The 13,741-nt window shown below is 47.7% G+C and overlaps 1 protein-coding gene and 1 long non-coding RNA gene across 3 annotated transcripts in view; one reads left to right on the forward strand and one right to left on the reverse strand.

Moving 5' to 3' along the window:
- LOC144773036 (uncharacterized) overlaps positions 1-7,333 on the reverse strand; it is a 200,573-nt gene extending 193,240 nt beyond the window's left edge. Inside the window, exons 1-2 of one of the 2 annotated variants that reach the window (XR_013599906.1) lie at positions 7,220-7,247; positions 7,020-7,128 (exon numbers count right to left, since the gene is read on the reverse strand). This is a non-coding gene — a long non-coding RNA (uncharacterized LOC144773036). Of the gene's footprint in view, positions 1-7,019; positions 7,129-7,219 lie in introns of both variants that reach the window. The other variant, XR_013599907.1, reaches the window with a different exon arrangement.
- ZBTB11 (zinc finger and BTB domain containing 11) overlaps positions 7,125-13,741 on the forward strand; it is a 1,715,870-nt gene continuing 1,709,253 nt past the window's right edge. Inside the window, exon 1 of the mRNA XM_078657806.1 lies at positions 7,125-7,511. Within this exon, the coding sequence (XP_078513932.1) occupies positions 7,199-7,511 (313 nt within the window). The 5' untranslated portion in view covers positions 7,125-7,198. The remainder of the gene's footprint in view (positions 7,512-13,741) is intronic.

Below are 13,741 nucleotides of genomic sequence, written 5' to 3' on the forward strand. Positions count from 1 at the left end.
GCCCCCGAGTGATGTGGTGGTGTTCCCGAGTGATGTGGTGGTGTCCCCGAGTGATGTGGTGGTGTCCCCGAGTGATGTGGTGGTGTCCCTGAGTGAGGTGGTGGTGCCCCTGAGTGAGATGGTGGTGTCCCTGAGTGATGTGGTGGTGCCCCTGAGTGATGTGGTGGTGCCCCTGAGTGATGTGGTGGTCTCCCTGAGTGATGTGGTGGTGTTCCTGAGTGATATGGTGGTGATGTGGTGGTGTCCCCGAGTGATGTGGTGGTGTCCCTGAGTGGTGTGGTGGTGCCCCTGAGTGGTGTCCCTGAGTGGTGTGGTGGTGCCACTGAGTGGTGTCCCTGAGTGATGTGGTGGTGCCCCTGAGTGGTGTCCCTGAGTGATGTGGTGGTGTCCCTGAGTGATGTGGTGGTGCCCCTGAGTGGTGTCTCTGAGTGATGTGGTGGTGTTCCTGAGTGATGTGGTGTGTGAGGGTGAGGGTGTGTGGGGGTGTAACCCCCAGGCACCTTGGCTTGGGTCTCCCTTCCACGTTTTGTTACTGTGCCTCATGTGTTTTGCTGGTGTTAGCTGCTCAGAGCACTGTGCCACTGCCAATCATCAGTGCCACAGTGCAAGTGCTCCCTGTATAAAATGTATCTATTGATTGGATTCCCTGATTGGCTCATTTGGTTTACTGTCAGACCCTAGTACAGTGCACCATGAGTGCCCAGGGCTTGTAACTCCAAATGCTGCTAGTGGGCTTGCAGCACTGGTTGTGCCACCCACAGAAGCAGCTTTGTAAAATGTGTCTAAGATCTGCCATTGCAGAGCCTGCATGTAGTCCGGTAAGGTCATGCTGACTGGGCAAGTGCACCCACTTGCCAGTCCATAAACCTTCCCTTTACTTCATATCAGTCACCCCTATGGTAGGCCCAAGGGCAGGGTGCATTGTAAGTATAAGGTAGGACAAGCCCTGATGTGTGTGGCATGTCCTAATAGTGAGTTACAACCATTTTCGTTTTTCACTATTGCAAGGCTACCTGTTCTCATAGGCCAGAATGGGCTGTTAGAATTGTTACATTCTATGATCCTAACAGATTCAGGGAACATGGTAGAAATTCGAGTTTAGTATGCCTGAACTCGGAATAATAAATTACATCTTTTAGTAAAGGTTGTTTTAATATTCTGTGTTTGCAAATACCACTTTTAATAAGTAAGTATTTGCTTGCCTAACCATTTCAGCCCGCCTCTGCTAGGATGTGTATCTGCTGTCTGGTTTCTGTGAGTGACAGGGTTGGGGAATCCCCGAGGGCAGGGCTAGGTAGCCTGGTGGTGAATGGAGAGATTGACATCCTGATGGGTGGGAGGAGTGCACCTGGGCTCTGAATAGGCCTGCCCCTCTCCACCACAATGCTGGCTCCACCCCCTGTGGTGTGTCTGATGCTTCTGCCCTGCACCATGAAAGAAGACAGGGAAGACTGGCAACAGAGTACTCATGGACTGTACTTGCCGTCCACAATGCTGGCTCCACCTCCTGTGGAGCGTCTGATTTCTCTGCCCGGCTCACTGAAAAGAAAAGCCAGAGTCATGTAAACAAAGTACTCCAGAACTGAGCTGAACTAGGCAATGGCCCCCTGGCCTGACAGAACAAAAGAATTGTGGTATAAGTATTGGGACCCTGAGCCCAAGAAATCAGATCCTGCTGAAACAAGAAGAACCTCTGCCCGACAAGAAGGAACTGGGAAAGCTGTAAGGAGGAGTACTGTCCCTGACCTGGGGGATTGGCCTGCAGTGGTTGCCTTGCTGCTGAAGGAGAGGACGAAAAGACTAAAAAAGACTTTGCTTCAACTTGTGCTTAAAGATCTCCAAGGGCTTGTGTGTGAGTTTGGCCCCTGAACGAAGTCCCAGGACCAGTGGACTTAAACAACCTTGAGAAGAGCTGCTGAAAACACCGTTATCCCCGTAGCACTGAAGCAGGGAGCCGTGTGCGCCTCGTAAAGATCACTGCGTACACTGGGAAGCCCCGTGCCAAGCGGTCTGCCCCGAACAACGCGACTGTGTGGCCCCCCACGTGCTGTAGCTCGCGACGTGAAGAAAGGACCCATCCGGCCCGAACAACGCGACTTTGTGGCCCCCACGAGCCGTAGCTCGCAACGTGAAGGAAGGACCCGTCCGGCCCAAACAGCGTGACTTTGTGGCTCCCACGAGCCGTAGCTCGCAACGTTAAGGAAGGACTTCGCACCACACCTCGCTTTTCCCCCCTACGAACCGCATTGCTCAGCGCTCACCCTGCCGCTGATGTTGAGAGGTTACAGCGCGTAGGGCGGCTGGGTACGTCTCGCATGACCGCAGCGTACTGTCTGCCTTCCACCGAGCACAAAGGATTATAAAGGCACCCGCTCTCATGGTACGGCACGTACGCCGTAACAAACAGCAACCGCACCACACACGGCACCGTCCCCTCCAATAACGTGACACTGGGCCCCTACGAGCCGTAGCTCGCACCACGAAAGGAGGACATTGTCGCGTGTAACGCATCGGCTTTTCAACGCATCGTCCGTGACGAACTTTCCCACCTAAGGTACTGTGTACGACTCGCACTCTGTGTTTGAGCGCATTGGACAGAAGCGTCCGCTACCCGCGTTAAACTCTGGTTTTTTTTTTATACAAACCTAGTGTGGTGTCCATTTATGGTGTTGTTACTGTATGTGTTCACAAATGCTATAGCGCCTCTGCAAATAAGTCTTGTCTGCTCGCGCCACACTACCTAGAGGGTGAGCAGGGGTTATTTTGAGAAGGTAATCTCCTTATGCTGACTAGAGGAGAGGGTCCCTGCTTGTCACAAGTACCTACCTATACCAACCAGAGACCCCCAAATCTAACAGGGGGGGGTGAGTGAGGGTGTGTGAGGGTGAGGGGGTGTGAGGGTGAGGGTGACGGGTGATGGGGAGGGTGAGGGGATGTGAGGGTGAGGGTAGGTGAGGGGGTGTGAGGGTGTGAGTGAGGGTGAGTGAGGGTGGGTTAGGGTGAGTGAGGGTGGGTGAGGGTGAGGGAGGGTGAGGGTGGGTGAGGGTGTGTGAGGGTGTGTGAGGGTGAGAGGGTGTGTGAGGGTGAGGAGGTGTGTGAGGAGGTGTGAGGGTCCGATGTAAATGGTGACAGGGCAGACATGATGGGCAGGGTGATGGGGAGGGTGAGGGGATGTGAGGGTGAGGGTAGGTGAGGGGGGGTGAGGGTGTGAGTGAGGGTGGGTGAGGGTGGGTGAGGGTGAGTGAGGGTGGGTGAGGGTGAGTGAGGGTGAGTGAGGGTGAGTGAGGGTGAGGGAGGGTGAGGGTGTGTGAGGGTGACTGAGGGTGAGGGTGAGTGAGGGTGAGGAGGGGTGAGGGTCCGAAGTAAATGGTGACAGGGCATACATCATAAGACAGAGGGAAGAGACTGCGTGGTGACTGCGTTGGTCAGTTTCAGAATCAGGAGGGGCAGAGTCAGCGAGGGATCAACGTGCCTAGAGGCAAAGCATAGCGGATGTAGCATTGCAGCTAGCAAGTCGAGTGTTTTCAAGCTGAGTGTCCCTAGAGAGATGGCAACACAGCAACAGCATTGGAGGAGCAAGGCTACTGTAGACAAGCACGGTAGGCTTTCACTTTCGTCCAGAAAGAAGCTTTTGGCATTGCTGTGGCGGGGGGGGGGGGGGCGGGGAAGCGGCAGCCTTTGAAGTCTGATGCCGAGGCACAGACAAATGGTGGTGCGCGATGTGCACACGGGGGGAGCGGCAGCCTTTGAAGTATAATGCCAAAGTACAGACAAATTGTGGTGTGTTATGTGGCTGGTGTGCACGCGCATAGATCACATGAACTGTATGCGATCCGCAGTAGTTTGGCAGACTTTTTAAACTGCTTACTAAAATCTCGCCTATTGATCCCTGCAGGATAAACAAGCATTTACAATGCAACGGTTTCGCCTTTGTAAAAGTGCTAAATAGTGAAATGGTTCGGATACAGGACATAAAGAGAGTGTGCAGCCATCAACAGAAACAAGTCACAAGTTAGAAGATAACACCTACAAAAAATTCACCTTGCGTAATGATTGATAGATGCCAGCACAGTGTGTTAAATAAAGCATCCTATTGTGTAACTAAACCCAACGCATTTGGTAAAAAGAAATATCCTTGAACCATACAATGGAAGGCAACCAAAACGTAAAACTAGCTGTGCTACTTAAAACATGAGGGTATGGGGATTCCCACCAATCAAATAAGTCTCACTCAGTTTAATCAATACATGGAAGCATATGTGAAATGGGAGTATAGGGCCTCCAAGCCTGTGGCAACATAAGCATGCCACATCCCACAACATCCGCCAATATCTGAATGTGAGGTCTAGGCCTGGAACAATAAATGTATGGGGGGCATTCAGACCAACAAATAGGTACAGGGGTGCTTCATTGCCTTTCTGATGAAGCCCATGGACCTGTACCAATGGCAGACCCAAATCAATTGAGAGTTGAGGGGACCTATGACAATACAAACTTTGCAGCACTTTAGTCCTGTACCAACTGCTGTGCGAGAGCATCCAGGTCCTGTCACTACATGCACTGCAACCCTTCCCTTCAAAGTTGTGCGAAAAGCACGGGCCCTGTCTAGACTGGGATAAGGGGTTTCAAATGGCCACAGACAATAGTATTAGGTACCACCTAAGGCCAGTGGTAAGGACTGCATGGGTGCTCCAGCTCACGAACCAATGATGGGTACCATTGGCCTGTTCCAACAGTGCACATAAGTACAATCTGTTCTGTGCCTGTTGAACAGTACACCCAGACCCAGGTCATTTAGGGATACTGAAGCCCCAGGACATGAGCCAAGTGACTCATGGGAAACGACCACCAGCCTACATATACGCTACCTATAAAACAAGCTGGTCTGCACACTGTGGAATTGAGAATACCCAGAACCTCAGCCAATGGGCTATCCCAAAACAAGCACTTCAAAGCACGTTCTAGTGAATATAAAGGAAGAACTGTATCTTTCTTAGCTAGCAGTATACTTACAGTAAGCGAGGTAGATTATAGTTTGGACCGTGCGCCTGTTTACGTAATATAGCACTTAGTTTCCAACCATAAGATTTCGTGCAATAACGCAGCGCATTCGGAGAGTCAGAGTCCTGATTCACTTCAATCTCATCAGTTTGATTAATGCATGTGAAAACACTAATCTTTGAAAACAAATTCTATGTAACGGCACCAGTAATGCTACTGCCAAAACTTCCAGTGTCTCCGTTTTTGTGCAGCAATTAGAACATATTGGGTGCACGAATGGCAACACTGCTCGGTTCTAAGAGCCAGCCGCTCAGCTACAAGAGGACCTGCCTGCAAAGGTCTGTCATACCACGTAACCCACCCACTTCAAGAGGACTCGCACATCCCACCAGTCTGTCACCCCCTCCTAACATAAATCCCGTAATCCATTCCCAAAGACCAGCCGCTCGCTCACCCAAGACTGGGCCCCGGCCCGCTTCATCTATTCCCAGGCAACACGGCTCGCTGACACACAAAGGAGGCACAGCAGAGCTGAGCCTGCTGCTGCAGCTGTTGTCTTTCTCAAACTCGCTCAAATCCATAATGCAGACACACAGTCAAACTCCCGCGCTCAGGACGGAGAAGGATGCAAGCACTGCGCACGCTCGAGGAAGTAGAACGCTCCTCCCCTCAGCTCGAATCTCTTTTTTTTTCTGTCATTGTGCACGGCGGACATTTTGGAACTGGAATGTTAGCGTACAACTTAATTGAAAAGGCGGGCATTGGCCAGCCCTCATATGTAGAATGTTCCCGTACGACGTCTGAAAAAAGAGCTAGAGTGCTAACGTATCTCGTAGAATATGCACGCGGTGATCGCCATTCTGCTGTACAGTCCAACTCTAAACGTCGACTTGCAATATAGTATGAATCCCACTCCTAAGTTTTAAGTTACCTAATCTTACATATAAAAGTAAGTTTCACCGTTCTCTTTAATATGTACTTTTTTAATATAACATTTTTATTGGAATTTAAACCTTTGTGACGTGAATAAAGCACTGTCCAGAAAAATAAACACAGTACAGTTTCATGTCCATGCTTTCTCTAAATACTTTCTTGGTTACAAGGCAAAAAACAAGAAACAACGGCACAAAAGGGGGGCAGAGGCTTACCTCATGGCCTCGGTAGACGCTGCTCGGAAAGCACAGCGTCCTGTAGGGATTCGGGGGCGTGCTCTCCCCTTCCCATTGGCTGGAAGGTAAAATTCCAGCCAATGGGAAGAGGGGAGGGCGGGACTTAAAAAAAGACCCAGAAACGCCCCCGAATCGCGTCAAGGCGGGCCCTGAACTGAGTGACGCTCCTCTCCTCCAATGGCTGGCCAGCATTTACGAGGCCAGCCAATGCAGGACAGGGGCGTCTTCAGGCGCCCATACTACAGACAAAAGATTTCGGCTCCGCCCACTGCTTACGCAGTGCGACGGTAGCCGAAACCTAAAAAGTCGAGACATAAAAACAGCTGCAACCACGGTAACAGAACAAACAACATAACAGTTGAAGGACAACAAGTGTCCAAATGAAGGAATATACATATGTACAATTAAACACATTACTAAATGCCTTAATATTTACAATAAATCGAAACCCACAATGCAACACCCATCCGGACCCTAAGTTTAAGGGTTACCGTAGTAGTACTGCCGACAAGGCAGAAAATGGCGACGAAAAGTAAAACAAATCTTACTTCACAATTACAACAAAACAGAGAAACGACAAATTTAGTGACAGCACAGTCTTTTAAATCGTTCGGAAATACGACAAAAACACAGAAACTAGTACGTGAAAATCTTCGCTCTCAGGTTCCCCTGGGGCATTCAGAAGAGAAGAGTCAAAAACGTTCTTGCTCAATAATTTTTACACATATCAGCGGTTTCTACTAAACACACCTACTAGTATTGAACGGAAAATATAAATTGAAATGTTAACTTAATTAGTACGATACAGCGACAATAAACCCGAGATCTCAGACACGGAACCAGCTGTACCTCAGATTGTCGAAGCCTGGGTTGACGTCATGTCCGCTGGAGTATGGCCATATTCTCTCCCGCTTGTCTACATTGACCCTCGTGTACATCTCCTTCTTCTGCCTCTAACCTGAAATGAAAAAGTATAACATTCCTCTAGCTGCCCGGTCCTTGCCTTAAGTCATAATAAATTACGAGCAATGTCCAGCGAAGAAAGCTACCTGGCTATCCTGCGTTACTTGACGGACCACAAGCAACCGTATGCGCCTGGTACCACGGGTAATGCCAAACGTAAAATACGCAAGGCAGCTGCTTGCTACGTTGCTCGGGGGGACACTCTCTACTATCAGCGACGACTACGCGGACGTCAGCGCTTTTGCGAGTTGGAGGTGGTGCTTCCGCGTGAACGCCGATTGAGCCTGATCTGTGCAGCCCACCAACCCGTATCAGAAGCCCGACATCGAACTCGCCTGCAGACCTGGCAGCAACTTTCCCAGCGATATTGGTGGAGAGGTACGTACCCGCGGGTAGGAAGAAGGCGCTCTCATCACAGTTCATCTCTACTATAGTGCTAAAGACTCGCGCTTCCGCGGATTTCTGATGCTGTTTTTGTTATAGCAGTTCCCGTATGGCACTACTTCCCGTAATAGAGAATACTACGAATGCTCCCTTACCCTAAAAGTATAACTGAATCAGGTCCAAACAACAGAAATGGGAAACTAAATAAGGCAGTGATATTATGGCGTGTGACTCCTACAGATTGTTAAAACTCATGTAGTCCCATGCAACAAATCCTATATTTAGATTTACTCATCTGAATTATATATTGTTAATGTATAATCTGTACATATGATGTAAAGCGCTCTGACACTATTCCGGGATGTGTAGCAATAGAAAAAAATAAATTAAATTCGTGTAGACCAATACATCTGACAGTGCATGCCTATCTCTTATACAGGGATTTAACAAAGTCAAAAGTTTGCCTGCCTACAAACCAAAGTTTATCTGAAGTACTTGTGAAGTACATGCTGTGTGTATTTGTTTCTTTCTATTGCATTGGCATCTAGGTGTGAGGCTCAGATAGCCCCTGGCCCGGATCATAGTGGAAAGAAAGGAGAACCGAAGGACCCTTTTATTCAACCTTTGGCTTGAGCCCAGCTGCAGATGACAAGCATTTGCAATGCAATAGGTCTCGCAGCATTCAAGTTTGAGTTATTGGCATTGTATATGACAATGTGTTGCCTGAATTTTTTACAAACTCTTTATTGGCGCATGAAGATGACTTGCAAGTGCATATTTTGTTGTTTGTAAATAAATATGTAAACATTGTATATTTGTTTGGTTAACCTCTTCAGCGCGACCGCGTTTCCCCCTCCGGTGCTGGGCGGTAATAGAAACGGGCGTGGTCATGACGGAACGGTTCCGTCATGAGCACAGCTCAACCGTAGCTCATGACGGAACCGTTCCGTCATGAGCATGGAAGGGGTTAAAGTTTAATGTTATGATGGTCATGTAAGGGCCTGGATAGGATTGTTATAGTGAACAAGAACAATTATAGCACGTTATTGGCGAGAGAGAGAATGTATGCTGTCTCATTGTTGACACCAGGCAGCACATAGTCAGATCACCAGACTGGAAGAGAGTGCGCATTTTTTATAAATACGTGTTTGTGCCTGAAAGGTAGTAAGAAATGTGCAGTAGCCTCAGTGCCCAATGGGGAGACATTGGCATTGAATCAGCATTTACATTTCATGGAGTTACTTGGCCAAAAATGTACCTTGAATTACTTAACCATAATGGGCAAATCCCCTCTCGCCCCCATCAGCTCCTCCGCTTATGTCGAGAGAATACCTAGCCTCCTTTCTCCTTAGAGGCACCAGAACCACCTTCGAGGGAGAAGAGTCACGCCCCCACTCACCACCCCCCTCAGATTTTTCTCCAATGAGGATCAAGCATCCTACTCCTCTGATCTTACCACTTAGGAAAAACCCCTCCTAGATTTTCACCTGTGAGGAAGAGGGAAACCCCTTACCGTCTCAATTCTGCAACTTTGAGGTTCCTCATACCCAGTGACTGACATGCAGTGGGCTACGGTCCACACATACACAATCCGTGCCCAGGCGACCCCTCTGGGAGTCCATCATCCCCCCCCCCCCCCCCCCGAGTCCCTTCAGCCCCCATGTCTCTCGTCCAACACTCACCCCAGCTCTGCGCCTCCTATTCACCCTCCTCTCCGCCTGCAGCACCCAGCCTATTACTCCCGGCACGCAGCAATTCTCTTACAAATCCCCGAATTACCATAATCCTTCACCCTATACATTTTTCCAAATCCCCACTTTAGCCACCAAACTTGGACATTCACTCCCTATTCAGCACACTCACTCACCCCTGTACCGTCCAGCACTCAACCCCTTTCCGCTGCCCCCATCCTTTCAAACTTCCCCTTCCAGCCCCCAACCGCTGCCTCTCATCACCTTCACAGATCCCATCACATACACTCACTCCGCGGCTCCCTGTGTCGGACACTCACTCCGTGCTTGGCCTCCTCCTCCGCCTTCTTCCTCTGCAGGCCCCGGTCCGCCAGGGTCATCCGGTAGGCCCACACCTCGCTCCTCGGCCGGGGGGCCCGAGCTGGCCCTGAGGGGCCTGGAGCGGCCCGGGAGATCTCCAGGCGGAGCCGCTGTGTCCCGGCCGCCTCCATGGATCTGTGTCCAGCCTCAGCCTCGGCCGGCCCTCACAGGCGACAGCTGTGCCCCCTCCTCCTCGGGGTTGGGGGGTAGTTGGGGGAGGAGCGAAAGAGCTTTGATCACGCTCGCCAGCTAACCAGGGGGAAGGGAGGGCCCTCGGGGGCAAGGAATGCCCCCTAGGAATGAGGGATCCTACTCCGGGAGCAGCCCAGGGCCAGTGTCTAGCCGGTGGCGTAGTTCAGTCGGTTGACGCGTCAGCTGCAGAGATATCTATGCGTGTGACCTGCAAGTCGTAGGTTTCAGTCTGACCAACATAGCTTAGCGGGTTGATCGTCCCGATCCGGAGTTCTGTGTGAACCTTGAGGGCTCCCGCCCCAGTTGGTAGTCACACGATCCGCACTTCCCTGGGGTACGGGCCTGCTCACCACCAGTCACCCTCCCAGCCCCTCTCGTCACCGTCCATCTGTCACACACCCACGCCTGCTGGTGATCGGGCTATAAAACGTGTTCTCCACTTTGAACCCTGTAGTGTTACGCGCTCAAACAGGGGGCCACATCATAGGAGCCATTATTACCAACGACAGAAGCTGTCCAAAACCCCTGAACCAGGGACGATTAATAGTAACACCTAACAAAAGGTTTAGGTACAACAATTAAATAACAATTACAAATACATACGAAAAGTGATTCGTACACAGAGTGAAAGAAAGAAGAAGCCTATATTTCCAAGCTGATTTCAAAAATATTCTTAATTTATTAGACATACAAATTCAATAAAAACTCCATGTAAAACAAACGCTCACAGAGAGTGTTGGCAAAACAAAAACAACCAATTCACATTACCAAACACGTGGCTAACATACAGACATTACATGTACAAAAAGAACAACATAGACGAATATGTGTCCTCCACAAATTATGGCCACAGAATGCGTCAACGGCGTTTCAACCGCTAATAAACTATGCGGTCATCATCAGGACAGACAATAATTTGAGCGTTTTCAATAACTGTTTGGAAAAAGAATTACAATCAATAATTACATTCAGAGGGCTAGGCTTCTTTAGAGGAAAAAACTAGAAAATAGAAAGAACCCAATTGTGACAAGAGAAAAAGAAAAAAGTCATTAGGAAACAAACACCACACCAATGGTGATAGTATCATCCCAAAAATAAAAATTAATAATCACCAGCATAAAAGCCGATCGTTCAAAATTTTTGACGGCAGGTGCAATACTTTTAAAACCTGCAATTCAGAAAAATATGATAATCATTATGGTGAAAAGGTCTACTCTATTAGCCATACTGGATGGCAAAGGGCAATGTATTAATCCCATGGGCCAAGCAGATACTTACCTATTAAATAGGTCAAATCTCCTCATAGCAAAAAGTTGAGGAATGATATAACGTTTGCATTCCGATATATCACAGCAAGCAAGGTCCATACAGAGCATTTAGTTATGGCTCAGCATTAGCCCAATCAATCGGCACTAAAAAGAGAATGAACAAGGAATGTCAGTCTGTACTAATCGTGTACTGGAACTGGACAAGCATAGAGAATGCAGGGTTATTTACTTCCTCCAGGGATACCTTAAGTTATAATCCCGGTAGTTATTCAAGCGACAAGCCATGCAAATATAAGGAAAGGGTAACAAAAAAATATTATTTACTTCCTCCAGGGACTCGTTAGGTTATACTAACGCTTATGAAGTCCAGCGACAAGCCGTAAATCATCACAATTGTTTTGTAGCCACGTGGCATACAATAAACATCACAAAAGGATGAAATTCAACCTTTCTGAACGGCAGAAAGCTAGCAAAAATCAAGCTGGATACCACTAGGTAGTGGAACTATTCCGCGCAAGGACAACCCCCCGCTATCAAGACACCTGGGTGTTGTCAGAAACTAGCTCATATTATGTTGGAATCTGGTTTGTTTAGCAGAGGCCGTCCGCATACAGCGTTACAGTCAAAAGGGGTGCCTAATTAGTGACAAGGCTACCACAGGGTAAGATATATTACAAAATTGTTTTTGAGTACTTACTAAATCCGTGGATGTGACGGGGCAATTCACAGCAGTACTCCCCTCGATACACCCTGCTCTCGTTTGAGCCGACGTTAGTGATAAAAATAGAGAAAGGAGGGAGAACCTCCAAAAATCAGGAGACATCTTGGAACGGTGAAAAATGCCAAGAAAACGGCCACATCCAAAAACGTGACACGCTAACGCGACTGTCACTAATTGAAAACAAAAGTAATCAAAGAATAACAAATGGTACCTAAATCTTTTAAGATTTAGGGTGTCACAAATACAGGCATCAGTTTCGATGTATTTAACAAGTCAAAACAGAGACGAAGGTGCTCTCTGTCATGTTGAGATAGAATGGGAATAAATCAACCATTGACAGTTCAAAGGATTATGTACACATAATGTGTACATTGGGAACACTTCTTAACCTATATCATGCGTTAAAAAAATATAAGAAACCGTCATGATTAAGAACTGTAGAGGGAGCTTAGATGTTTATATTCAGGACTAATTAGATCTTAGAAAAGGCCCCCAATAAAATAGAATAAGCACAGAGAGGAATTTAGAAAAAAGAGTTTTTTCTTTAAAAAAAAGTCTAGTTACAAGAATTAGTCATAGTGAAACATACAATAAAAAATCATCATATCATCAAGAAAAAGCAATCACATAGAATATCAAAGAGTGTAATTTGAAAGTGGCAACATCAAAAAAATCACATATAGTGCAATTACATTCAATAGAATAGTTCACAACACCATTTTAGAAACAATGCAGCATGCTTCATGAATCAACCAAACAATTATCTCCTGAAAACAGATCCAAAAAGGGGAAACAGAACACAGAGTGTACAGTATTTAACAGGTTATAATTGAATGACATTCCTCCATTGAATTCAGACCTGAGTTAATACTGTCACACTGAAGCATCCAGCGACATTCCATTCGGTTTAATATTGCTGAGATACTGCCACCTCGGTCAGGAGTTTTAATTACCTCAATGACCTGCCAACGCATGTCATCAGGTGCGTGATTGAAATGTAAATAATGGGCCACTAATGGAGCATTTTCTGTTTGACAACGGATACAGCTTTTATGTTGGCCAAGACGTATTTTGATTTTTTGCGTCGTTTGGCCAATGTATATCCGGTCGCACGGGCACCAAATTGCATATATGACGTTAGATGTATTGCAATTCGAAAAACCACGTAGATCATGCTTGATATTGCCATGAACACATTGTTTTGTATTTACACAAGACACACACGTGAGGCAGCCGCCTTACTTGTAATGTCCCACAGTTTTGTTTAGGCCCCACAAAGATGTTATAGTGGGACTCTCATGACGAGGTAGTGCCGCTCGGACCAAATGGTCACGAAGGTTCTTTCCTCGTTTGAATGAAAACAATGGTAGCTCCTCAGTGATACCAGTGGATACAACTAAAGGCCAGTATTTTTTGATAACTTTAGTGATTTGGTTGCTACGAGTGCCGAAAAATGTCACACATGGAACCCTGCAAAAAAAACACAGTTGATGGACAGAATGTAGAACAATGTCATACATTCACCCCAGTACAAGGATCTGGGCCTAAATCCATCGTTTTTTTGCACTCCACACCACCCTGGGTTAGACACTGGCTATATGCAAATCAGCTCTGACCCTGTGCCTCATGGGAACAGTCCAGTCCGAACTACCAAGCCATGTCTTTCCCAGACCGGAATCAAGCATCCAAGGACCGGTTTCTGGCTATCAGCCTGGATAGCTTGACTCCAGTGGTGTGGAGAGCCTGGGACTCACGTTTGAGCATCCCCAGCACACTCGGGGTGAAAATTGCAAAAAAAACAGTTGATGGACAGAATGTAGAACAATGTCATACATTCACCCCCGTACAAGGATCTGGGCCTAAATCCATCGTTTTTTTGCACTCCACACCACCCTGAGTTAGACACTGGCTATATGCAAATCAGCTCTGACCCTGTGCCTCATGGGAACAGTCCAGTCCGAACTACCAAGCCATGTCTTTCCCAGACCGGAA

The sequence above is a fragment of the Lissotriton helveticus genome, chromosome 8 (assembly GCF_964261635.1).
Source record: "Lissotriton helveticus chromosome 8, aLisHel1.1, whole genome shotgun sequence".
Taxonomy (NCBI): Eukaryota; Metazoa; Chordata; class Amphibia; order Caudata; family Salamandridae; genus Lissotriton; species Lissotriton helveticus.